The sequence below is a fragment of the Monomorium pharaonis genome, unplaced genomic scaffold (genome assembly GCF_013373865.1).
Source record: "Monomorium pharaonis isolate MP-MQ-018 unplaced genomic scaffold, ASM1337386v2 scaffold_459, whole genome shotgun sequence".
In the NCBI taxonomy this organism is placed as follows: domain Eukaryota; kingdom Metazoa; phylum Arthropoda; class Insecta; order Hymenoptera; family Formicidae; genus Monomorium; species Monomorium pharaonis.
This window is the reverse complement of record NW_023415757.1, coordinates 1-25,381: the sequence shown is the minus strand read 5'-3', so window position 1 is coordinate 25,381 and position 25,381 is coordinate 1. Positions and strand designations below refer to the sequence as shown.

General features: G+C 27.8%; 3 protein-coding genes and 2 pseudogenes across 3 annotated transcripts; 4 read left to right on the top strand and 1 right to left on the bottom strand.

Annotated features, from left to right (window-relative positions):
• The first annotated feature begins 1,084 nt into the window (after positions 1-1,084).
• On the top strand, positions 1,085-3,593 carry LOC118648476 (annotated as a pseudogene).
• Positions 3,594-5,274: 1,681 nt separating this feature from the next.
• Positions 5,275-7,918, top strand: LOC118648478 (annotated as a pseudogene).
• Positions 7,919-10,387: 2,469 nt separating this feature from the next.
• LOC118648477 (trypsin-1-like) lies at positions 10,388-12,972 on the top strand. Its single transcript, XM_036294791.1, has 4 exons — positions 10,388-10,482; positions 11,516-11,834; positions 12,307-12,619; positions 12,715-12,972. The coding sequence occupies exons 1-4, from the start codon at positions 10,431-10,433 to the stop codon at positions 12,880-12,882; spliced, it is 852 nt and encodes a 283-aa protein (XP_036150684.1). The 5' UTR covers positions 10,388-10,430; the 3' UTR covers positions 12,883-12,972.
• Positions 12,973-13,550: 578 nt separating this feature from the next.
• Positions 13,551-17,600, bottom strand: LOC118644222 (carboxypeptidase B-like). The gene is made up of 5 exons (XM_036294790.1): positions 17,269-17,600; positions 16,948-17,142; positions 15,013-15,146; positions 14,531-14,929; positions 13,551-14,353 (listed from the first exon to the last, which is right to left on the bottom strand). Exons 1-5 carry the CDS (start codon positions 17,531-17,533, stop codon positions 13,991-13,993), a joined length of 1,356 nt encoding a protein of 451 aa, XP_036150683.1. The 5' UTR covers positions 17,534-17,600; the 3' UTR covers positions 13,551-13,990.
• Positions 17,601-18,990: 1,390 nt separating this feature from the next.
• On the top strand, positions 18,991-22,762 carry LOC118648479 (peptidyl-prolyl cis-trans isomerase 6-like). The gene is made up of 5 exons (XM_036294792.1): positions 18,991-19,212; positions 21,213-21,417; positions 21,498-21,700; positions 21,898-22,052; positions 22,653-22,762. The coding sequence occupies exons 1-5, from the start codon at positions 19,159-19,161 to the stop codon at positions 22,747-22,749; spliced, it is 714 nt and encodes a 237-aa protein (XP_036150685.1). The 5' UTR covers positions 18,991-19,158; the 3' UTR covers positions 22,750-22,762.
• The last annotated feature ends 2,619 nt before the right edge of the window (positions 22,763-25,381 follow it).

The window sequence follows — 25,381 nt, the reverse complement described above, 5'->3', positions numbered from 1 at the left end:
ATAAAAACTGTTTTTAATGTATCATAATATTAAAATCTAATATAAAAAAAATAATAATTACAAAAATAAATTTAAAATTATAAAAGTCAATCAAAGTTAACGAATTTGAAAATATATCTTTAGAAAATAATCAATATTCAAAACATTCAAAATAAATTAAATAAATAAATTTTTTAGTTTATAGCAAATAAATTTAATGCAGTAATGTAGAAACTTTTACATTTGGTGCAAAAAAATTGTTTTTAGGTTTTATGCTGTTAACTAAAATTTTGCTTTTAGATAGAGGTATATTTATAAAGAATATCGTAAAGACTATCGGAAATTGAAATTTTAAGTAACAATGTACAAACGTTAAAAGTTAAGAATATTTCCAGATGAAGTTTTTATACAGTTTGTTTATATCACAAAATAACATTTATTGTAAAATATAGGACAAATAGCTTTTATAGAGATTTTCTAATTAATTATTAGCAGTATAAGCATGTTGAGGTATAATACATCAATCGTATTACTTGCCACGGCACATAACAAAAAATTAAATAATAATTTGATTTGGTGAAGAAATCATTTATACACAAAATTGTATATCAAAAATTACTATGGTAACTGCGGATCAAAGAAAAAATTATAAACATTTTTCATTAGCGTTTTTTCTCTAATTGCCATATTATTTACATTACTTATTGTATAATTGTCTGAAACTTTTTTATAGTCTATTGTACATAGTAATTTTTTATATAAAATTTGTTGTTAACAAAAGTTATTGCTATGTATTTACTTTTACTATGTGTTTTTTCTCAACTGTAATTTACATATTTATATATGTATTTTATATATTTTATGTTAACATCTCTAATTTTATAAAAACCATTTTTGTCATAGAATTTGTTATAGATTTTGTTATATTAAGGCGTACAATATATAGAATGATAATCCATTGTTCTATATATCATATCGTCCTATCACATCAAAACGCAAAAATATCTTGTAAAATTTTTTAAATCATAGATAGGAATTTTTTAAGATTATAAGTTTATTAGCGCATTGTTATCATTGATATCATATAAATACACTTAACAAATCAAGTATAAAATGCAGTCAATGTTAGACTGACACCAAACGGCAAAATGTATCTCAAAGCAATCGTGTTCTTTGCTCTCGTCGCGGTAGCAATCGCTGGTAAGTCAATCATTTTGATTTATGTAATAAACATAATATTTGCCAAATTACGTTCAAAAATTAGACATATTGAAGCAAAGATAAATAAATTTTTACGTTATATAAAAGTTTTTGTTATTAAACATTCTAGAAATTATTAAGCGAGTTATTAAATAAATAAAATTTATTTAATTGTATCGCTTTATGGATTATAAAACAAGTATAGAGATTAGAAAAGTATTTTTAACATTAGAGTAAAAAAATTGGGAAAGATAATTTTTTAATGGAAAAACCTTTTTTATTAAATTACTAAAAATATAACATTGATTTACCTTATTATTTAATTCGTAAAACATTTAGTACGCACATACATTATTTCAATGTTAACTAATACTTTTTGTATTTATAATTTTAACTTTAGATGTAAACTTGCTGCAGGATCAAATGAGTTGATAAAGGGATTTATATATATATAATTTTTTTTATTGTGCATAGATCTCATTACATTACTTCATTAATGTCAGTGATTAAATAAGCACATGTGAAGAGAAATATCTTTGTTCAAATGACATAAGCTCTGAAATCAATATTTTCTTCTAATACAATAATGTAACTATATGTACACTATCACCACATAGCTATTATGTGTATTACGCTTTGATTGTTTGCAACTATTTGAATACAAAAATTTTTTGAATAAATATAAAACTGAATTTTAAACAATAATGTCAAATGTCAAAAAATGCATATCTGAGTAAAAAACTTTCAGAATCATAATAAAAACATCTGTTTCTTTTTATTTAATTTTTATTAAAAGTTTCGGGTTTTTATCTTTAAGCAAAAGTAACAATACATAGTTTTTATTAAATTATTATAATTTTTAAAAATTTTATTTTAAAGAGTTAATTTTAATTTGTTATAATTATCTTTTTCTGTCATAAATATATTTATTAAAACATTAATAATTAAAATTTTATAGAGGGGCCTCGAGTCGGTCTCCGGATACCGCAGATCTTGCCGCCTTTCTTCGCTCATATTCGCCTTAGGTGGTCGGAGGTAAAGAAGCTCCGGAAGGAGGTTACCCGTACATAGTTTCCCTTCAAGTGTCCTCCCAACATTTTTGCGCTGGGTCCACTCTTGAACGACCGATGGATTGTAACTGCAGGACATTGCGTTTAAAGCAGTTTCTTCTGCTAACCTTATTACCGTTAAAGCTGGCAAGCATAATATTAATACTTGGGAAAACACTGAACAAGCAATCCGAGTGGTACGAGGTATTGTACATGAAAATTATAAAGGGTAAGTAAATGTTGGAAATAGTAAGTACAAACAAATTCAAATTTAGTACACGAAGTTAAATTAATATCTGTATAATATTTAATTAATGTTGTATTTATAATAGACTTATAATTATACTGTTAATGTAAAACATAATAACTATTGCAGCAATAATTAGTAATTTAATTCTATGATAAATGCAATAATCGAAACTACTGATAATAACGTAGTATTAATTTTGATATCGCTATATCAAGACACTTGACACTTACTGATTAGAAAAACTATCTCAGATAAGCAATGATGTATAAAATCTCGAGATTTGTTATATTGCACACATGATATTCCATTAAATCTGTAAATTCTTATTATTCTTATAATAATTCTTTTAGTTTAATACTAATTTAAACGACATTATAAAATTTGTAATTAATATATTTATATTTTATATTTATATTGCAATATATATATATATATATATATTTTTTTTAGTGGCGTTGGCCCATATGACATTGGTTTACTTCAGCTTGCGTCTCCATTGAAGTTTAATGATAGAGTAAAGCCCGTCAAATTGGCAGCCACGAGGAAGTGACCCAATCTCAGATGAAAAGGGACTGCTTGCTGGATGGGGCTCCATTTCATCTACTAGTAACCCAGTATATCCTGCTAAACTTCAGAATGTTGACGTGGTTTTCGTGGATCGTACTACTTGCCACGATGCCGTCTTGCGTTTGACCGGATCTTCTCCCGTTCACGAAACCAATGTCTGCTCTGGTCCATTGACAGGTGGCATCTCCGCATGCTACGTAAGTTCTAAACATTTAGTAATTTAGTAACTGACAGTAATTTTATTATCATCTTAATATGACAATTTAATGTGCTAATTCCTTACTTTTTTCTTTTAGGGTGACTCCGGTGGTCCTCTACTCTCTCTGCGTGTAGGACAAGGACCGGAGCTCACTGGAATAGCATCTTGGGTTGTTGTTCCATGCGGCACTAAAGGTGCGCCATCCGTATATACCAGGGTATCCGTGTTCATCGATTGGATTAATCAGAAAACCGGTAATAATTAATATGGCAATATTAATAACGTATTGTAAACTAATGACAATTTATTATAATATTCAATAAATAAATAAGTATGCAACATAAGTAAACAATACTGGTTCTTTATTTCACACGTACGTGACAGTAAAAATAAGTAATTTAATTAAATGAAGAAGGCATTCATAAGAAATAGTATTGCTATGTTTTTATTAGATTTGATAGTTATCACAAATGTTATTACTTTAAATATTCACGTCTCATAATTGGCATTCTATAACATACGGTATATATTTTAAATAATTATGTGCTAATATAAAATGAATATATATACAATAAAAATTGTTTTCAAGACTAATGTGTAATAACGTCAAAATCTAATGTTAAAAAATTATTATAACAAACAAATTCAATATTGTAAAAGTTAATTAAACTTAATAAATTTTGAAAATATATTATATAATATCTTTAGAATAATCAATATTTAATAACACTCAAAATAAGTTAAATAATCCATATATAAAACTTTTGAATTGAGTGTAAGAATTTTTGGGTTTTAAGTATACTGTTAATTAAAATTATGAATATTATTTATTTATGTTTTTTATCAAATTTGCGATATCATTATTGCGGTATTATTTACATTACTTATTGTATATAATTCTTTAGAGTTTCTTCTTGTGGTCTATTGTATGTACATAATAATTTTTTATATAAAATTTTGTCGATGTAACAAAAATATTGTTTTCTATTCGCTTTTACTATATTCAACAATAGTCACAAATATGCGCAAGCTTTATTATCTTAAATATATGTTTGCTTATATGTATATACACATATACATATACGTAATTAGTGTAAATAATATATTTCATTGTATTCTGTTTCTTCTAAGTAACATTTTTAACAAAATATTTGTTTATATTTACTAAATATTATGTTTATGGTTTATTAGCACATAAAATCGCGATTTAAATAATATTAAAATAAATAACAAATTACATAAGAGATATCTATTAATAATATTTTCAATAATTGTTAAATTTATTGTTTTTTAACAAATTTGGTTGATATTTCAAATTTATACATATTTATTATCAGAATAATTAAATTTTCACGTTTAGTTTTATATAAATTTGTTATTTAATAGCTATTCTTATTCGAAATAATAATAAACTATATTTTTTACAAAGAATTGAAATAAATGAGTTAACCTTTAAATGTAATATAAAAATAAGTATTATGTTTTTTCTTATAATACTGTGATTTACATATTTGTATATGTGAGAGAAATAGCAAGGAGAATGGGTCAAATTGATAATACGCGTCGAGAATGAGAAAGTATGAACACGAAGCGACACACTGCTCTTGTTAATGACTTTATTCTTTCTTTCGTACAGAGCGAGCGAGCCGCGCTTGCATTGCCGGTCTTTATATATCTTCCTCGGGATTGTTTGCCACGAGACCAATCCCAAGCGTCGGTACATCTTCGTCAATTTTGGCTTATTTCCTCGTAGCGAGGCAGAAATTCCGTTAAACGGTAACTCGGCCCGTCACGAGGCGAATTCAATACCCGCTCGCAAACAATAATATACAATCATAATAGGCGACACGAGGAAACACGCTGCCTCATTCGACAGTACGACCGAGCGAAGCCGATTCCTCGCAAATCGCTTACATATAAATATGTATTTTATATATTTTATATAATACATCTACATTTATAAAACTATTTTTGCCATAGAATTTGTTAAAGATTTTATTATATTAAGGCTTACAATATATAGGATTCAATATCACAACATAAAAATATCTTGTAAAATCTTTATAATCATGCAGAATGTATTAATCATAGATAAGATTTCTAAAGATTATAAATATATCAACGTATTGTCATCATTAATGTCACATGAATGCACTCGACAAATAAAATATAAAATGTTGTCAGTGTTAGGCTGACATCAAACGGCGTAATGTATTTTAAACCAATTGTGTTCTTTGCTTTCGTAGCGGTAACAGTCGCCGGTAAGTCAATTTTTTTATTTAAATAATATATATAATGTGTGTCGAATTACATTAAAAAATTAGATTAATATATTAAAGCAAACATTAAAAAATTTTACACCATATAAAAGTTTTTCTTATTAAATTTTGAAAACTATTGATTAAATTATTTAACAAATAATACTACAAATAATTATTCAATTATTTAATTTAATTATTGTCTCGCTTTATAGATTATAAAGCAAGTATAGAGGTAAAAAATATTTTAATTTTAGAATAAAACATTAAAAAAAAAACCCTTTTTAATGGAAAAGCTTTTTTATTAAATTATTACTAATATAGCATTATTTATGTTAGTAATTAATGTTAAAAACATTTGATACGTACATACGTTATTTTGATATTATTTAATGTTTTCTGTATTCATAATTTCAACTTTAAATGTAAACATGGTGCAGGATCTAATGCCCACGCGTTGTCAATTGGAAGAGAGAGTTTTAAATTAACAACAAAATAAAATTAAGGGATTTTTATATATCTTTTATTGTACGTACATCTCATTACATTACTTAATTAAATATTAGTGATTAAATATCAAATAACATAAGCTCTGAAATCAATTACATTTTCTAATACAATAATCTAATTATATCTGTAATTATTGCCACTTAACCATTATACTACGTTTTAATTGTTTGCAGCAATCTGTATCCAAGAATTTTTTGGATAAATGCAAAAACTGAATTCTAAACAATAACGTTAAATATCAAAAGAAAATACTTATTTGAATAAAAAACTATCAAAATTACAGTAAAAGATTCATCTTTTTTTAATTTTTTATTAAAAGTTTTGGATTTTTATCTCTAAGCAAGAGTAACAACGTTTACTTTTTAAATTATAAAAAATTCTTTTAATTTTATTTAAAGTTTTTATTTTTTTATGTTAAAAATATCTCTTTTTGTCATACATATATTTTTTTAAAACATTAATAATTGAAATTTTATAGAGAGACCTCAAGTCGGTCTTCGGATACCGCGGATCTTGCCGCCTTTTATTCGTTTCATATTCACCTCAAGTGGTCGGAGGTGAAGAAGCTCCGGAAGGAAGTTACCCGTACATAGTTTCCCTTCAAGTATATAACGGTCATTTCTGCGCCGGATCCATCTTGAACGAGCGATGGGTTGTAACAGCAGGACATTGCATTGATATGGTTCCTATTGGTGACATTACTGTTAAGGCTGGTAAGCATAATATTAAAGTTAGGGAGGACACTGAACAAGTGGTCCATGTAACGCAAATTATCGTACATAAAAATTATAAAGGGCAAATATTATAAGTAAAATAATGAAAACAGTAAACATAAACAAATTTAAATTAGCATACATATTTAAATTAATATCTGTTTAATATTTAATTAATGCTGTATGTATAATAGACTTATAACATGTTATTACATACTGTTAATATAAAACATAATAGCTATTGTAACAATAATAAACAATTTTGCTTCTATAATAAATGTAATAATCGTAACTACTGATAATCGGTTGACACTTACAATTAGGAAAACTATCTCAGATAAGCAATGATGTATAAAATTTTGAGATTTGCTATATTGCACACGTGATATTTCTATTAAATTTGTAGAGTATTATTATTTCTGTAATAATTCTTTTAATTTAATATTAATTTAAGCAAAATTATTTTTATGAAGATTTGTGATTAATAATATATATTTATATATTTATATTACAATATTCTATATTTATTTTTCAGTGGCGTTGGCCCATATGACATTGGTTTGCTTGAGCTTGCGTCCCTATTGAAGTTTAATGATAGAATAAAGCCCATCAAATTAGCAGCACAAGAAAGTGACCCAATCTCAAATAAAAAGGGACTGCTTGCTGGATGGAGCTCTACTTCGACTAGTCGAGCTTTTCCAGAATATCCAGATAAACTTCAGAATGTTGAAGTGGTTTACGTAGACCGTGCTACTTGCCACGAAGCTGTCTTGCGTTTGACCGGATCTTCTCCCGTTCATGAAACCAATGTCTGCTCTGGCCCATTGACAGGAGAAATCTCTACATGCTACGTAAGTTCTAAACATTTAGTAATTTAGTAATTGACAGTAATTTTATTATTATCTTATTACGGCTATTTAATGTATTAATTCCTTACTTTTCTCTTTTAGGGTGATTCCGGTCCTCTAATCTCTGTGCGTCTAGGAGAAGAACCAGAGCTCACTGGAATAGTATCTTGGAGTATTATTCCATGCGGCACTAAAGGTGCGCCATCCGTATATACCAGGGTATCCGTGTTCATCGATTGGATTAATCAGAAAACCGCTAATAATTAATAGGGCGATATTATTGACGTATTATTATAAACTAATGACAAGTTATTATAATATTCAAATAAATAAATACGCAACATAATTAAACAATAATATTTCTGTATTTTAAACCTATGTGACACTAAAAGTAATTTAATTGAATGAAGAAAACATCCACAGTAAATAGTATTCTTATATTCATGTTTTTATTACATTTGACTATCATCACAAAATGTTATTATTTTACTTATTTACATACCATACTTGACATTCTATAATATACAATACATATTTAAAATAATTAAATGCTGATGTAAAATAAATATAAAATAGAAACTGTTTTCAAGTCTAATGTACATATAATAATGTCAGAATCTAATGTAAAAAAATAATTATTACAAAAATAAATTTAATATTCTAAAAATTAATTAAAGCTAATAAATTTTAAAGATATATTATATCTTTATAGAATGATCAATATTTATTAACACTCAAAATAAATTAAATAATACAGATAAATTTGAAGTAGTAATGTAGATGCAGTAATGTACTTTTGCATTGGATGCAAGAAGTTTCAGGTTTTATGTTAATTGTTTGGATTTTATACAGAAATACATTTATAAAGGGTATCGTAAAGACTATCGAAAAACTAAAATTTTACATAAGATACAAGCGTTAAAAGTCAAGAATATTTTTAAATGAGGTTTTCATACAGTTTGTTCATATCACAACATTCATATCACATTTATTGTAAAATATAGCTTTTATAGAGGTTTTCTAAATAATTATAAGCAGTGTAAGCATGTTGAGATAGAATACATTGATCGTACTATTTGTCATGAAGCCATCGAGCGCTTGACAGGATTTTTTCTCGTAAAATCAATTTGCTCTGGTCTATTGGCAGGAGGATTCGCTGCATGCAGCATTAGTTGCAGTCGTTCTTTAAATTTAATAAATAACAATAGCCTATTAATGCAACAATTTGATGTATCAAATTAATTACTTTCAGAGTTACTCAAATGGTCCTGTAATCTCTAAGGGCCGGTTTCACAAACTCCGGTTAAATTAACCGGCCGGTTATTTTACTGGAATTGGCCAATCGCATGCCAAACAAAAAATTATCAAAAAGATGTTCAAAAGAAATCTTATTTCTGAATCTGAAATTTTAAAGAGGCTTCAAAAAGATTGCATAAAGATATCAAAATGTTATCCAATGCGCCGTTATCTGCTAACATAAAGATGTCACGGAAATGTTATCTAAATAATAACTTAAAATAGACATCTAAGAAATGTTAACATATAGAGATCTTACTTATGATATCAAAAAGAAATGATTTATGTTAACATATAGAATTCTTATTTATGATGTATAAAAGATAACGTAAATGTTTTTTAGAAAAAATAAAATGTTCTATTAAATTATCACAATCCAAGACAGTACAAACCTACCATATTTACATTAACAAATATTAACAAAGATTAACAAATATTTGTTAATTTCGCTTAACGACAAATACGATTGGTCAATTCCAATGAAATAATCGATCGGTTAAGGTAACCAAAAATTATAAAACCGGCCCTAAATGTTCAAGACAGAAATTAATGCTCATTAGAATAGTATCTTGAAGTATTATTCCATGTGGTAGTGCAGATATCCAAATTTAACGATTGTATCTAGCAACGATTAATTATTTACGGCAATATTGACAATTTGTAATTGCATACTAACAAATTGTTAATATTATTTAATATAAAAAAATACGTAGCATAAATAAACAATAATATTTTTTTCCAAATCTACGACACTATAACTACATATACAACACATATGCGAAAAACTGAATAATAATTTGATTTGGTGAAGAAAGCGTTTATGCACAGAGAAAATTTTATATCATGTTCCTAAATATTTCTAATGAATAATATGCAAAACATATTAAATAAATTCATTTATATTATTTATTTATATATATTTACGTTTATATAATATACATTTATATATTATTTTACACAAAGTATCTTGACTTTTACACTCATGTCTTTTATAATATTGTTATTATATTCTTTTATAGATAATCTAAAGCTACTGTTTATTGGAATTGCAATTAATTGGAAATTGAAACTGGGGGAAACTGGGAAATCCGTTTACATCACACTTTGATCATATTGATAAATAAAAAGATAAAAGAATTAATTTATTCAATTATGAAATCAGATTACTGGTTTTTACCACTTTTTTGTATTTTTATTGAATGATAATGGTCATAATCTGATAACGATTAATACCAGTCTAATTAGATGATCATTTATAATTGCATTAATTAAAGCTAAAAACGTTTTATTGTTTTTATTTAAATAAATTTTATGTTTATGGTTTATTAACATATAAAATCGTTTTATTGGTTGGTATAGTTTATTAGCATATAAATTCAATATCACAACAACACAAAAATATCTTGTAAGATATTTATAATCATGCAGGATATATTAATCATAGATAAGAATTTCTAAAGATTAGAAGTTTATCAACGTATTATCATATGATATCATATGAATGCACTTGACAAATTAAATATAAAATGCTGTCAATGTTAAGTTGACATCAAACGGCGAAATGGATCTTAAAGCAATTGTGTTCTTTGCTTTCGTAGCGGTAACGGTCGCTGGTAAGTCAATTCTTTTTATTTATATAATAAACATAATATGTGTCAAATTACTTTTAAAAATTATATGTATATATTGAAGAAACAGAATAAATTTTACGCCATATAAAATTTTTCTATTAAACATTTTAAAAACTATAAAACAAATTATTAAACATGTAGTAATTTAATTATTCAATTATTCAATTTAATTATTGTCCCGCTTTATAGATATATATAAAGCGAGTATATATAGAGATAAACAAAGTATTTTTAATTTTAAAATAAAAAAATTTTAAAAAAAGTTTTATAATGGGGAAGCTTGTTTTATTCAATTTCTAAAAATATAGCATTGATTTATTTTAGTATTTAATTTTGAAAACATTTGGTATACGCACATACGTTATTTTGATGTTATTTAATATTTTCTGTATTTATAATTTCAACTTTAGATGTAAACTTGGTGCAGGACCTAATAAGTTCATAATGCCTACTCGTAGATATGTGGAAGAAAAAGTTAATAAATTAGCAATAAAATAAAAAAAAGCGATTTTTATATATCTTTTATTCTACATAGATTTCATTACATTACTTCATGAATGCCACTGATTAAATAAGCACAAAAAAGATACCTTTGACCAAATAACATAAGCTCTGAAATCAATTATATAGTTTATAACACAATAATCTAACTATATCTAACAATTGCCACTTAGCCATTACACTACGTTTTAATTGTTTGCAGCAATCTGTATACAAAAATCTTTCGAATAAATCCAAAAACTGAATTCTAAACAATAATGTCAAATGTCATAAAAAAATATATATCTGAATAAAAAACTGTCAGAATTATAGTAAAAGATATGTTTTTTTTTTTAATTTCTATTAAAAGTTTCTATTAAAAGTTTTATCTTTAAAAAAGAATAACCACGTTCAGTTTTTAAATTATTATAAATTCTTTTAATTTTATTTTAAAGAATTAATTTTAATATGTAAAATTTATCTCTTTCTGTCATAAATATATTTTTTTTAAACATTAATAACTAAAATTTTATAGAGAGGCCTCGAGTTGGTCTCCGGATACCGCGGATCTTGCCGCCTTTTATTCGTTCATATTCACCTCAAGTGGTCGGAGGTGAAGAAGCTCCGGAAGGAAGTTACCCGTACATAGTTTCCCTTCAAGTATATAACGGTCATTTCTGCGCCGGATCCATCTTGAACGAGCGATGGGTTGTAACAGCAGGACATTGTATTCAAGCAGTTCCTTCTGCTGACCTTATTACCGTTAAAGCTGGCAAGCATAATGTTAACGTTAGGGAGGCCACCGAACAAGCGGTCCAAGTGGTGCGAGGTATCGTACATGAAAATTATAGAGGGTATGTAAAATATTGAAAACATTAATTCTAAACAAATTTAAATTAATATACGTGTTTAAATTAATATCCGTTTTATATTTCATTAATGTTGTATGCATAATAGACTTATAATTACATACTGTTTATATAAAACTTAGTACCTGTTGTAACAATAATCAGCAATTTTACTTCTATAATAAATACAATAATCAAAACTGTCGACGTAGTAATGACGTAGTATTAATATTGATATTGTGATAATTATTTGACACTTACAATTAGGAAAACTATCTCAGATAAGCGGTGGTGTGTAATATTTCGAGATTTGATACATTGCGCATTAATATTTCTATTAAATCTGTAAAGTATTATTATTCCTGTAATAATTCTTTTAATTTAATGTTAATTTAAGCATAATTATTTTTATAAAAATTTGTGATTAATAATATATATTTCTATATTTATATTACAATATTCTATATTTATTTTTCAGTGGCGTTGGCCCATACGATATTGGTTTGCTTGAACTTGCGTCTCCATTGAAGTTTAATGCTAGAGTAAAGCCCATCAAATTGGCAGAACAAGGAAGTGACCCAAGCTCAAATGAAAAGGGACAGATTGCTGGATGGGGCTCCATTTCGCCTACTCGGAACCCAGAGTATCCTGATAAACTTCAGCATGTTAAAATTGTTTACGTGGACCGTGCTACTTGCCACAAAGCCGTCATGAACTTGGTTGGATCTTCTCCCGTTCACGAAACCAATGTCTGCTCTGGTCCAATGACAGGTGGAATCTCCGCATGCAATGTAAGTTCTAAACTGTAGTTTAGTAACTGACTGTAGTTTTATTATTATCTTAATACGGCAATTTAATGTATTAATTCCTTAATTTTTTCTTTTAGGGTGATTCCGGTGGTCCTCTAATCTCTGTGCCTTCAGGACAAGAACCGGTGCTCACTGGAATAGCATCTTGGGTTGTTATTCCATGCGGCACTAAGGGTGCGCCATCCGTATATACCAGAGTATCCGTGTTCATCGATTGGATTAATCAGAGAACCGGTAATTATTAATACGACGATATTGATAATGTATTATTGTAAACTAATGACAAGTTATTATAATATTTAATAAATAAATAAATAAATATGCAATTTAAGTACACAATCATGTTTCCTTGTTTTAAACGTACGTGACATCAAAAATAAGTAATTTGATTGGAAGAAAGCATTCATAGAAAATAGTATTGCTATATTCATATTGTATTACATTTGATGATTACAATGGGGTATTATTTCATGCAATATTTCAGGTGTGGCATTCGTATACCAAAGTATCGAAATTTAATGATTGGTTTGACCAACAATTATTTAATTATGGTTATTATTAACAATGCAATAATATTTATATATCAATGCATCAATGATAAAATTAATATGCAACATGAACAATAACGTTTTTATTTTAATTTTATTTATTACTAAAAACAAAGACATAATTTAATTGAATAAAAAATATATTTATAACAGAAAATATTGTTATATTTATGCTCTTTATTTCATTTAACAGTTAACAGTCATAAAGTTATCACCTTAAATATATATACTTGTCTCACAGTAAATAATATTTGTTAAAATACAATTTATATATTATATGTATGTATGTATATATATATATATATATATATATATATATATATACATATATACTATATATAAATGATCAAATATAAATATATATAATAAAAATCATTTTGAAATTTAATATTAACAATAATGTAAAATATAATTTTTACACAGTCAAGTTTAACAGTACAGAAGTTGACCATTATCAAACTTATACGATACATTACATGTGTATAGTACATTCAATATTTAATGTTTATGACGTGAAGTAAATGAAGTAAATATATTTTTTGTTTATAACAGATAAATACCAGTGCAATAGATGCAAAACTATTGCACTGTGCAATAAGTTGTTTTGATATTTTATACTGTTAATTGAAATGTTGCAATTATATGGAAATAAAGTGTCGCAAAAAACATTAATTTAAAATAACATGTATAAATGTTAAAAGTTATCGATTTCTTTAAATTATTATACAATAATGAGTTAGCTGGCTAGCTTATTACTCTAGTCAAAATTCTTCAATTAATTTTATGTACATAACAGACAATTCATTTACGAAGTTTTGATAGCATCCGTAACTATTTGCACTGCAGCAAGCGCTTCCTTGGCAGTCGGAATAATATAACGAGATGGAAGTACAAAACCATATTTACCAGCATCTCGTAGTTCAATAGTGTATGAATACTTAATTTTGGTTAATGCTTTGGCCCAATCTTCAGAACCTCCAGCAGCAGGATACAATGTTATAGCGCTATTCCCGACGGTGTACACAGTATTATCATTTGTTGCACTCTTCATGGCTTTAGCTGCATTACGCCCTACTGTGTCAATATCGATGTAATCAGGCGGCAAACGTTGATCATATCCCCATGGATAAAGGATATACTGCCCATATGAATGAAAAGTCAAAAATGCCTATAAGAGAAAAATAACGGAGTGTGTAATATTAAAATTATATTAAATTTCAAAATTTAATCTAAAATGTAAGATTAAGTTATCTATAAAATAATACATATAATATACTATGATTATTAACAATAACAAAGTAAATAAAAAGTTAAGCAAATTTTTCTGCAAAATCTTGTGACCAACCTTGAAATTTGCTAAACTGGCATCAAAGAAATTTCGGATAGCATCAGTTTCCGGCTCGGAGAATGGTTTATTGCCTGCGTAAATGTCGGAACACATATTCCTACTTGTTCCCTTTCCACCCCAGCGATAACCAAAGTTTCTGTTCAAATCAACGCCCATACAATTGAGGCCCTTCCTTTTGTTCTTCCTCCACAAACGATCGGAAACGAACGTATGCTCATATCCATCTGGATTGACAACAGGCAAGATGTAATAGTCCACTTCTAATTGATCGCTATTTTCAACCAAATAATCAATGATGTAAGTCACAGCAGCCGGTGAAATCCATTCCCTGGCGTGAATGCCGCCGTCGATCCATATCGCCGGTGCATTTGTTTTACCGTTGCTAATTCTTATCACCTTGACATTTATAGGAAGATCTTAAGCACTCGAATTGTTTTTTTATCAGTATCGAAATGAAATAGATTAGATGTAGATAATACCTTGAGGGGTCGACCTTCGACGGATTGACCGATAGTCTGAACGGAGCACACATCGGGATAAGTGTCCGCGAGATAATTCAAGTAGCCGAGAATGTCATCCAGGCGATGATAACTGCTCCATTCCATTCGATGACCTGACGAATATACCTTCAAGATTATTTACAGATTGCACGTTCCGTATCCTCGTGCGCTTGTATAACAACCGCTTCGTAAATTCAGCTTGACATAACACAAAACGTGCATCATTTCTTTTTTATTATCTTGCAAAAGAAAACATTTTGATATGCCTGATATTAATTTGATAAATTATTCTGAATCGACGAAGCGGATTGTGCGCATTTGAGGAAGCTCACCCCTAAAATGCCAAGAACCACCCCCACCATGTACACTAACAGGATAACGAAGAGGACGAGGACGTGGGTATCTACGTCTGACTCCCTGCCACCAAGCGTAACGAGCTAAAAAATTACTAAAACTCGGTGACGGAAGCGATGCGCCCATTATAATAATTCCCAAATGCTTATATTTATTCCAACAAATTTAACTTGCGTTTCAACGACTTTTCGACTTTTTAGAAATACGTTTTGTAAAGATGTATTGTTCTGTAGTAATTTTCCGCTCAAATAGAAAACACCAAATCTTGTCAAGTCCGCCCGAAATAACGGCAGATCCAGATCAAATTGACCGACTATGCAAACGATCGCAGAAAACGCCGTTGAAACGCGGCAGAATGTACGTGTGAAGACTATATGTGTATTTTATACACGCCTTACAAGGGAAATATAACTGTTAATGTTAATCAGCATTGAAGCGGAACCGGGTTACCAAGTGGGATTCACTCGAGGCCAATAACCTCGATTCGTTTCCAACTTTTCCCTTTGAAAATGAACAGAATTGAATGATAATTTGAAGTAATTAATTAAAGTCTTAACTTTCCTTTTTAGAAGGTACATGTTTAAATTTATGATTTTTACAACTGCTGACACACACACACACACACACACACACACATCCACACATATGCACACATATACATTCTATCAAACGGCACAATTTTCCGTTTTGTGACAATCATTAACAATAAAATGTATTAATTTTTGATGAATATTAGACTAACATGTCTAAATTTTAAACGTTTTATAATAGACAATTTCATCGGGTATGTTTACACCGAACGTTGAGATGTATCGAGTCTTTATATACGTATACAAAGTTTGACCTATAATGTTTCCTGTATTCTCTACATGATATTCTAATTATCATAAATATTATACTATCTTGTTGAGAGTTATGAGAATTACGAGAAACAATCATAAATATTTAATAATCAAGAACAATAAAATGTTGTTAGCAATATTAATTCTTCAAGAATTTATTCTAATTATTTAATATGAAATTTTTAATAAAGTATAAATAAGTAAAGATTAATTTAATTAATTAACTTAATCCGAAATTAATAAATCCTAACTTTTGATGAATCACTTTCGAATGTACTTCCAAATAAGAATTATCGATTCACTTTTATTAGCTTCTTTTCCGTTACGTGACTGACTAAAGTAACGACCAAACAATGCTTCTTTCATGACGTTCATAAATGTCTATGAAATAAATTTAATTAAAGGTAGTGGTTTCTTTTTTATTATTAATAGTATTGTCAAAAAGTGAAAAAAAAAATGACAAAGCAATGCTGAAGCCTAAACGATAAGCAACGATGAATTAATTTGAAATGTATAAGTTCTTAATGAAAATTATTGAAAACATTTAGCAATGCATAAGTATATCAGTAAATGTTACTTTACGCAAATTGTAATATTATTACTACTTAACTTTAAAGAAAGCATTACCTACTTTGCGATTATCGCTGAATGATTTCATAATACATTAATTAAAAAATTATAAAGTTTAGTTAATATGTTTGTAATAAAAGTCTCAAACCTTTGCGTCCTTCAAGTTCAGCTTGCATTTCTATAGAAAGAGGAGGATTCTCTTCTTTGATCGCTTTTTCCACATTGTCAATTAGAACGTCATAATTTATGTTGTTATGTGTGAGTATCGATTTGACGTTACCAAGCATATGATTTCGTATAAAAATATCGGTGTTTGACGGTTGATTCGACCATATTGAATATGCTATATAACAAAAAGACTCTGTTTAATTATTACTCTTCTGCAATCCTTAATAGCACACACGTATTTTAGATCTGAAGTAAAATGTTTTAATATAAATGTTTTTATATAATTTTATTTATTACGTACAGCCATGTTCATTGTATTGCTCCACCAAATCGTTTACAGAATCGTTATGCTTATAGATCCTCCATACTTGATCTCCTTCGTAATTAATTTTCTTCACATAACTTCTTGTATATGCTTGTTCAATATTATCACTACCATAAGCTGCTAATTCTTCTAATTCGTCAAAATGTGTCAGAACAGACGCATCAACGACGAAGACGACGATTGCTATCGTCGTCAATGTCACCCATTTCTTGTGCTCTGCTCGTAGCTGTGCGTTACTCATTTTCACCGAAACTGTTCTTAAGAACAGAATGTACACAGCTTTTATAATACGCGGCGCGATCGGTGATTGGGAGTAACGGGAGAACCACTCGATCGAGGAACCGAAGCAGGTCAAACGTGGAGAAATAGAGTACATATTACGGAAGCTCCGTTGATTCAAAAAAGGCCCAATAAATCTAATTCTGTTATAAAATCTTTTCTTTTTTAAATAAAACATTTCTCTTTATTATGCTTTTGATTGATACAATCAAAAGCATAATAAAGATAAATGTTTTATTTAAAAAGAACTTGGCGCTATAAATTACAATTAGTGAAAATACACTGATTTTCAATGGTATACTTGTCAATTAAATTCACTAATCTTTTACTGGTTATACACTAATTCTGAAATAAAAATTACTAAAAAACAGTAAATATTTATTAATTATTACAGCTATCAATATGCCACTGTAAATTAGTGGTAATATACTGATTACTCTTTAGAGAGTAGTATAATATTAGTAATAATAATTATAAAAAATTAACAATTATAAACAATTGATTATTTATTAATATTACAATTAACCGTTTTCATTATTTCCTATAGCAGCACCAAGTTTTTTTTAAATAAAGCATTTATCTTTATCATGCTTTTTTGGTTTCTATATAATATTAATGTGTTGTAATATATAACACAAAATACAAATATTTATATTACAAAATAAGTAGTTTTTTATGGATTTTATTAAATTTGCATCATGTTAATTATCATTTATTCATAGCGTAAAACCGGAGAAAAAATGAAAACAAAAAATGTTTTTGTCAGGGCCCAGATCGCCTGTCGACGATCCTGGTTCGAGAATTGCCAAATTCCGGCATCCGTTAAGATTGTAGTAAATCTCCTTCGAATGGATATGTTCTGTTAAGAGAATTCTAGAAGGACGCTTCTAGAATATATAAATTATATATAGAATTTTGTATAATTATCTATGTATAAAATTACTTTCTAATTATAGAAAAAGAACAATACAAGACAGAACTTTTTTTAACTTGTATCTTGTCACATTTACAACTTGGACTTTCTTCCTTAATAATTAAACTATTTTGTTATTCATATTGAAAGGGTTTTTATTATACTATTCTTAGACATCAATTTTTTTGATATTGTAGAGAAGAATTCAAGTAAAATTTTATTTTAATAGAGACATTAATTTCAAAATTTTGGAACAAAATCCGAACAAGGATCACAACATTTGTGACATTTATGTATATTTTAAATTAAATATGTTAATAACTCTCATATATTAAGAACCGTGGTAGCTCTCCATTTTTTCATCTGATATCTTATTTTTTATGTATTTTGAAATAACACACTTATTTGTAGATTTTAATTGTTTATATTCATTGTAAGAATTCGTTACTGTAACTGGCACACTGACGCACGGCTACTTTATTCAATTTAGAGCACCGACGCAACTGTTGACGACAGCGCAAATCGCGGGCAGACGCGCGGCTTCTGCACGTTCTTCTTGCATCGTCTTCAGATCGCTGCATCGTAATCGTGATTACGGGTTAATAATCGATTTAAAAAAATTATTCTGCAACATCTGTATCTTAGGACAACATTCGAAACGAAATCATAAAAGTATGAAGTGCCTATTGACAATCACCGTTCTCATGGTTATTTCTTCAGTCATTGAGGTACCGTTTACTGTATGCTTAAAATAATTCTATTATATTTTCCTCAAATGTAATTACACTTTTACATATCGTTAATCTGTAATTCTAGAAATTAATTATTGATTAGAAAACCTGCTTTTCGTTTGTTCACTTGCATACATTTTATATCAAATTATAACTAAACATTCACAAACATTTCAATATTAATACTTAACATTATATGCATAAAATAAAAAAAGTATAATTTATTTTAAAATATATAAAAAATTATATTATATTAAGTTATGTAAATATTTTTTCGTGAAGCTTAATCAAGAGAAAAAAATTATTTTGCAAGGCTAACATTAAAGATTCTATATATCGTATTGACATATATAAATCTTGGATATTTTAAGATAAACTGTCTGTTTAATTTAAAGCTTGAAATATACGCTTTATGTATGCTTTATGTACGATAGAAATAAATAGATAAAGTGATAATAAAGGCCAGACTAACCTTATACACTTTTATTCATCGTAAGGTTTCTTTGGTCGTTTCAATAGACGTATGTTCACATGTGCATTTGCACGCGAATAACTGCAATAAATGTGTATGTGTCACTTTAAATGCAATCTCACTATAGATCTAACAATGCATGTTAAATTCATGATTTCATTCTGTACCACTTCTTTTAACTTCAAGCACTTACAATATTCAAAGCATAAATATAGAATTTGTACTATATTTAAACTTTTTATAAATATTTTAGAGTTAGAGTATAGCAGCATCTAATGTTGCAATCATTATGTTGCAATCGAATTCAATTTTTATACATAAAATAAAATATAATTAAAAAAATAAAACTTAATGTTATACAAGGTAATGTTAATTAAAACTTTGACAGTAGCTTTATAGTAAAAATAAAAATATTATTAAATAAATTCGGAAAGATTTTTTATTAAAATGTTATAACAAAGATATTAGACACATAGGCAATAATTTAAAAATCACTGTTAATATATGATAATATATGAAAGAATAGATAGGCAATGAATTTCTTTATTCTAGCTGTGTTTATTATTTGAAGGTAATCAGTTTCGCTATGTAAGCAACCTTGTATTAATTCTAAAATATCAGTGCATTTAAATTCATATTAACACACATCATGAATATTCTCAAATAAACTTATTATTATAACTGACAAAATAACAAAATAAGATATTTTTAATTTCTACATAAACCATACATTAAATAGAAGAAAACTTACTTGTTTTGCAATATTTAACTTTCTGACATTTTTAATACATAGAAATATATGATGCACTTATTATGTTTCTTAAACTAACGTCATCAGTTTACGTGTTTGTCACATGTTTCACAATTGTTTAAATATTTTGTCAACATTTTATCACAATTTTATAATTAAATATGTAACATTATAAAGTGTTTCCAAATCTATATTACTTATATCCATATATCTATATATTTTTCTTTTATTTATAAATATTTTCTTACAATGTACTAATAAAGTTTGATTGTTCAACTATTTGAATTAATATAATAGATAAAAACCTATTTTAATTATTTTATCTTCTTCCTATATTGTTCTATAAATTCTATGTTATTTATTACTATGTTTCTATACGTTAATAATATACATAAATATTATTTAAATTTTTAAGTATTTAAATAATTATTTATAAATATTATAAATGAATATTAATTCCAAAATATCAGTGCATATATGAATATAACAATTTAAAATTTTTTAATTTTGATAATTAGTTTTTTAATTATTTTTATTTCATTTATTATTTATTATGCCATGCTTAATAGAAAAATTATTTTTTAATTCTTATTACTTGTGTGTTATAATTTAATTCCATTATTCACTTTTCTCTGTAAGAAAATTATATTGTAACATTTTTAAAATTTATGTCAAGTTTTTATAATTATACAAAATATCTATTTATATGATTTGTAATGGTATCATTCAATGAATGATATCATTTTAATGAAGTTAAAAACAATTTCATTTCAGGCAGAAACATACAGAGTCACCGATCAAGTCTACTTTGATATCATGATTGATAACAATCCAGCCGGTAGAATTATTATTGGCTTATTTGGTGATATTGCACCAAAAACAGTAAAGAACTTCATCACTTTTGCTACAACAGGTGTAGCAGGAAAAAAGTATGCAGGAACTAAATTCCATCGCGTGATAAAGAAGTTCATGATTCAAGGTAACGCTTCTTCTTTTCTGATTAGAAATTACTTATTTATTTATTTATTTATTATTGCGCATACATCTATATTATTACAGGTGGCGACGTTGAAAACGGCGATGGCACTGGTTCTATTAGTATTTATGGCAAATATTTTGATGACGAAACTTTTGAGGTCAAGCACAGCGGACCATTGTTTGTCAGCATGGCAAATGCTGGAAAGAACACCAATGGTTGTCAGTTTTTCATTACCACTATAGCAACTCCTTGGTTAGACGATCATCATACGGCATTTGGAAAAGTAATAAAAAATATTTAAAATTTATAATACATATTATTATTTACATGTGTTTTACGTACAACAAGTAATCTGTTAGATTATTTATTGTTATATTTTTAATTGATAATTATGCTATTATTATTTAATTATATTAATATATTTTGAATTAATATATTTCAGACATATCTTTTTATTAATCTTAAATAATTTTTTTGTAGGTGATTGACGGTGAAGCTATAGTTTTCAAGATCGAGCAGACCAAAACAGACAGCGATGACATTCCGCTCGTGCCTGTAATAATCTACGATAGCGGAATTCTTCCAACGGAACCATTTACTATATCAGATAATCCTACGAGTAATCTAACATTGATGTGACTTTAATATTATTAATTGTTCCTCCCCCCTCTCCCCCCCCCTCTCTCTCTCTCTCTCTCTCTCTCTCTCTCCTCTCTCTCTCTCTCTCTCTCTCTCTCCAATTCTTTCGTAGCTTAATTATATTATTACACTCCCCTTTATTAATTACAGACTGCACGTTAATTATCTTCGTATAACTTGTAAATTGAGAAACAATAGTTACTATAATATAATTAATTAGTTAAGTAGCATATAGTGATGGCTACAAATATTTTTGTACGCTTCAGTAGCTTTACAGACTTTATTACACCCAGCAACAATTTATATTATAATTTAGAATTTATATTCTTTATTTTATAATAATTGAGCAAATAAAAAGACTGCTAAGTAAACATAAATAAGCAAAGGGCAAAATTTCAATATGCTTACAAGGTAGATAGAAAATATATTCTTTGATGTATATTATCCATCTTTTTCACGTTCGCCTTTATCTGGCGATAATGTATATCTAAATAATCTTTTAATGACACAGGATAATGTATAATCTAAATAATCTTTTAATGACACAGGTGAGTTTACAATTCATTAATGTAATATTAAAAATTGCATATTTGCAGTGTATGGGCGTGGATTAAGGCGACTTGCGTACCATTGGGATTTAGTTTCTCGATACTCGCGGTTTTCCATTATATGATGAAACAGTTAGATGTCTAAGCATCAATCTTGATATAAAGACTGATTTAAATAACGAATATATCTTTTCACTTTAAATTGTAAGATTTTATTTTTATTTTTATATATGAAACTATGTATAATTATGTACATTACTTATACATTATTCTTATAAGTTTGCATTATGCGTAGCATGGTTCGCTTCTTACAAGGGAACACAATCAAGTGTCCCTCTGCAATTTTAATAAATTTTGATTATATTACATTTAATTATGTTTATTATATAAAGTATAAATAAAAATAAGAGATACATTTTTTATAACATGTTCTCGCACATTAAAAGTAAAACACTTCTTAAAAAAATTTAGTTATTTTTTTTTAAGCAAATATTATCAAAGGTATAAAAGACAGAAAAAAAATTTGTATATGAATTAAAATAACTTCAAAAGTATTGTATAATAATTTTACAAAATTTATATTAATTTTTATTAAAACATTTTTAAAGTTTTTATTTTAAAAAATTATTTTACCTATTATAATATAAAACACTCTTAACGTGTGAGAACGCACTTATTAAAATCTCTTTTTTTTTCTTTATATTTTAATGTATCTAAAGCTTATTAAAATCGGAGAGGGGAATACTTATAAGTGCTACATGCCTTTGTGTATTAGAAACCCAAGAAGAAAGGAGCATCAGGCGCCATCTCTGTAAAGATTGTGACATTGTCGTTCAAAAACTATCTCATTTGTAATAAATTAATAAAATACAAAAAAAACAGTGATATGCAATATTACATTGTTTCATATCCGTCCGCGTATTTTGGTAGTACAACTCTAAACATATATACCACTTTGAAATACATATCACGATTTCTTTATCGTCATCATATGATAATATATATTAAATACGTACAAAAGAAGAAGACAGCGAAGCAAAATATTCTTTTTAATTAAATTATGATGAATTGTATCGAAATGCGGAAAAAAGAATTCCATTAATGATTAGTATAAGATAATGTCGATGACGCACAAAGTTATCGCGCATGCACACTAGGCTGTGCTGTATACGAGTAGATACGAATGTGGGAGTCAGCCTGTCAGCCTTGGCTAGGAGCCTGAACGGCCAAACCAGTCGGTGGCAAACCGGCGTCGGTCGTCAGACGACGATGGTCGGGTGAAGTCGGCTGTAATCGTACGTAAAAGAGAATTGAGTGTCGGTCGATGCTCCAACGATTTTGTAATAGATGACACGTGGACGTTACACACACGAGCGCTGTCATTCATAAGATCACGAAGAGTACGTAGTAGTTAAATGTATCGTGGAGTGTCGCAGTGTGTGTATGTGTGATCAGTAATGGTGATGATGTGTTACTTTCGGGATTGGTGAAAAACGTGCCGGGGAGCGCATGTTTGCACCCTTCGAAGTTCGATCGGTCCGAGGGCAGCTGGGAGAAAGTTCTTGAAGGGGGATGCTCTGATACAGTGTGTAAACGTGCTCGCGTAAGGTACGCTCCATTTTCTACCTGTGACGATTTACATCGACGCGAATGCGAAAATAACAGCGAAATGTTTGAAACTTTTTGCTCCAGTATTTGTTGATCTTTGATGTCACGAAGCAGATCCGTTAATGCAGGTGGAAGAGTGCATGGAAGGCACCGCGAGCGTGTTTAATTTTAGAAGCCGTATGAAGAGATTTTTTTTGTTAGTAAAAATATATAAGGAAAAAAGAATGACTTGACGGATTGCATGATTTTTGTCACTTTAATAAAATGGTTTACTTCTTTTAAACTTGGAATTATCTCTTGTCGTCATAGGTCTCTATTGATAAGGTTTCTCTGACAGGTTTGCAAATTAAATTTGTGAGTGGAAGTAATTAATGAATAAATTAATAGATAGCGGCTTTAATTTTGTTTCGTATGCCGTACGCAATAAATATAATTTAGTGAGTCAGTTTGTGATTGCTAATAAAATATTATAAAGTATTACGTAAAAAGAATTAATGACGAAGAAAGCAAAATGCTAGCAGGTATAAGATTCGTTAGTGTGTAGTATCAGCATTGCTGATAATTACTTTAAACGGAAGCATGAGCCACTACAAATATATGTCGTAACCAAGGACAATAGTTTGCAATGCTGTGTGTGTGTGTTGACTCAGATCCATCCATAAAATAAAATAACCTTATGAACAAAATTTCTACGAAATTTTTATCACAATTTTACTTTTATGTTAAATATTAAGATTTTCAAAATAACGGCAGATTTTTTATTTTTATTCTTAAAAAACGAACAAAATGTCTCTGAATAAGAAAACCACAAAATAGATAAAGGCAAGTTTAAAAGCCTCAAATACGTAATATTAATGTAGTCGTTAAATTTAACTAATAAAGATTTTTAATTAATTAAATAAAGAAAATGAAATTTAAAAAACATCTAATTACAGTTATTTAGTTTTCTATATTATTCAGTTTTTTCAAGTTACAGACTAACTATATAAAGTAAAATTTATTACATTTATATAAATATATATGTTATAATTATAAATGAATTCAGAGATTTATAAATATATTCATAACAAATTTTAAATATCTGTTGTACTCTTGCTCTATCTCTCTCTCTCTCTCTCTCTCTCTCTCTCTCTCTCTCTCTCTCTCTCTCTCTCTCTCTTTCTCTCTCT

Coding starts and splice junctions, on each gene's coding strand:
- LOC118648479 (XM_036294792.1), top strand. CDS start 19,159: ATGAAGTGCCTATTGACAATCACCGTTCTCATGGTTATTTCTTCAGTC. Junction 19,213..21,212: donor TTATTTCTTCAGTCATTGAG/GTACCGTTTACT, acceptor ATTTCATTTCAG/GCAGAAACATACAGAGTCAC. Junction 21,418..21,497: donor AAAGAAGTTCATGATTCAAG/GTAACGCTTCTT, acceptor ATATTATTACAG/GTGGCGACGTTGAAAACGGC.
- LOC118648477 (XM_036294791.1), top strand. CDS start 10,431: ATGGATCTTAAAGCAATTGTGTTCTTTGCTTTCGTAGCGGTAACGGTC. Junction 10,483..11,515: donor CGTAGCGGTAACGGTCGCTG/GTAAGTCAATTC, acceptor AAAATTTTATAG/AGAGGCCTCGAGTTGGTCTC. Junction 12,620..12,714: donor GTGGAATCTCCGCATGCAAT/GTAAGTTCTAAA, acceptor TTTTTCTTTTAG/GGTGATTCCGGTGGTCCTCT.
- LOC118644222 (XM_036294790.1), bottom strand. CDS start 17,533: ATGAGTAACGCACAGCTACGAGCAGAGCACAAGAAATGGGTGACATTG. Junction 17,143..17,268: donor GCAATACAATGAACATGGCT/GTACGTAATAAA, acceptor TTTGTTATATAG/CATATTCAATATGGTCGAAT. Junction 14,354..14,530: donor CCAGTTTAGCAAATTTCAAG/GTTGGTCACAAG, acceptor TTTCTCTTATAG/GCATTTTTGACTTTTCATTC.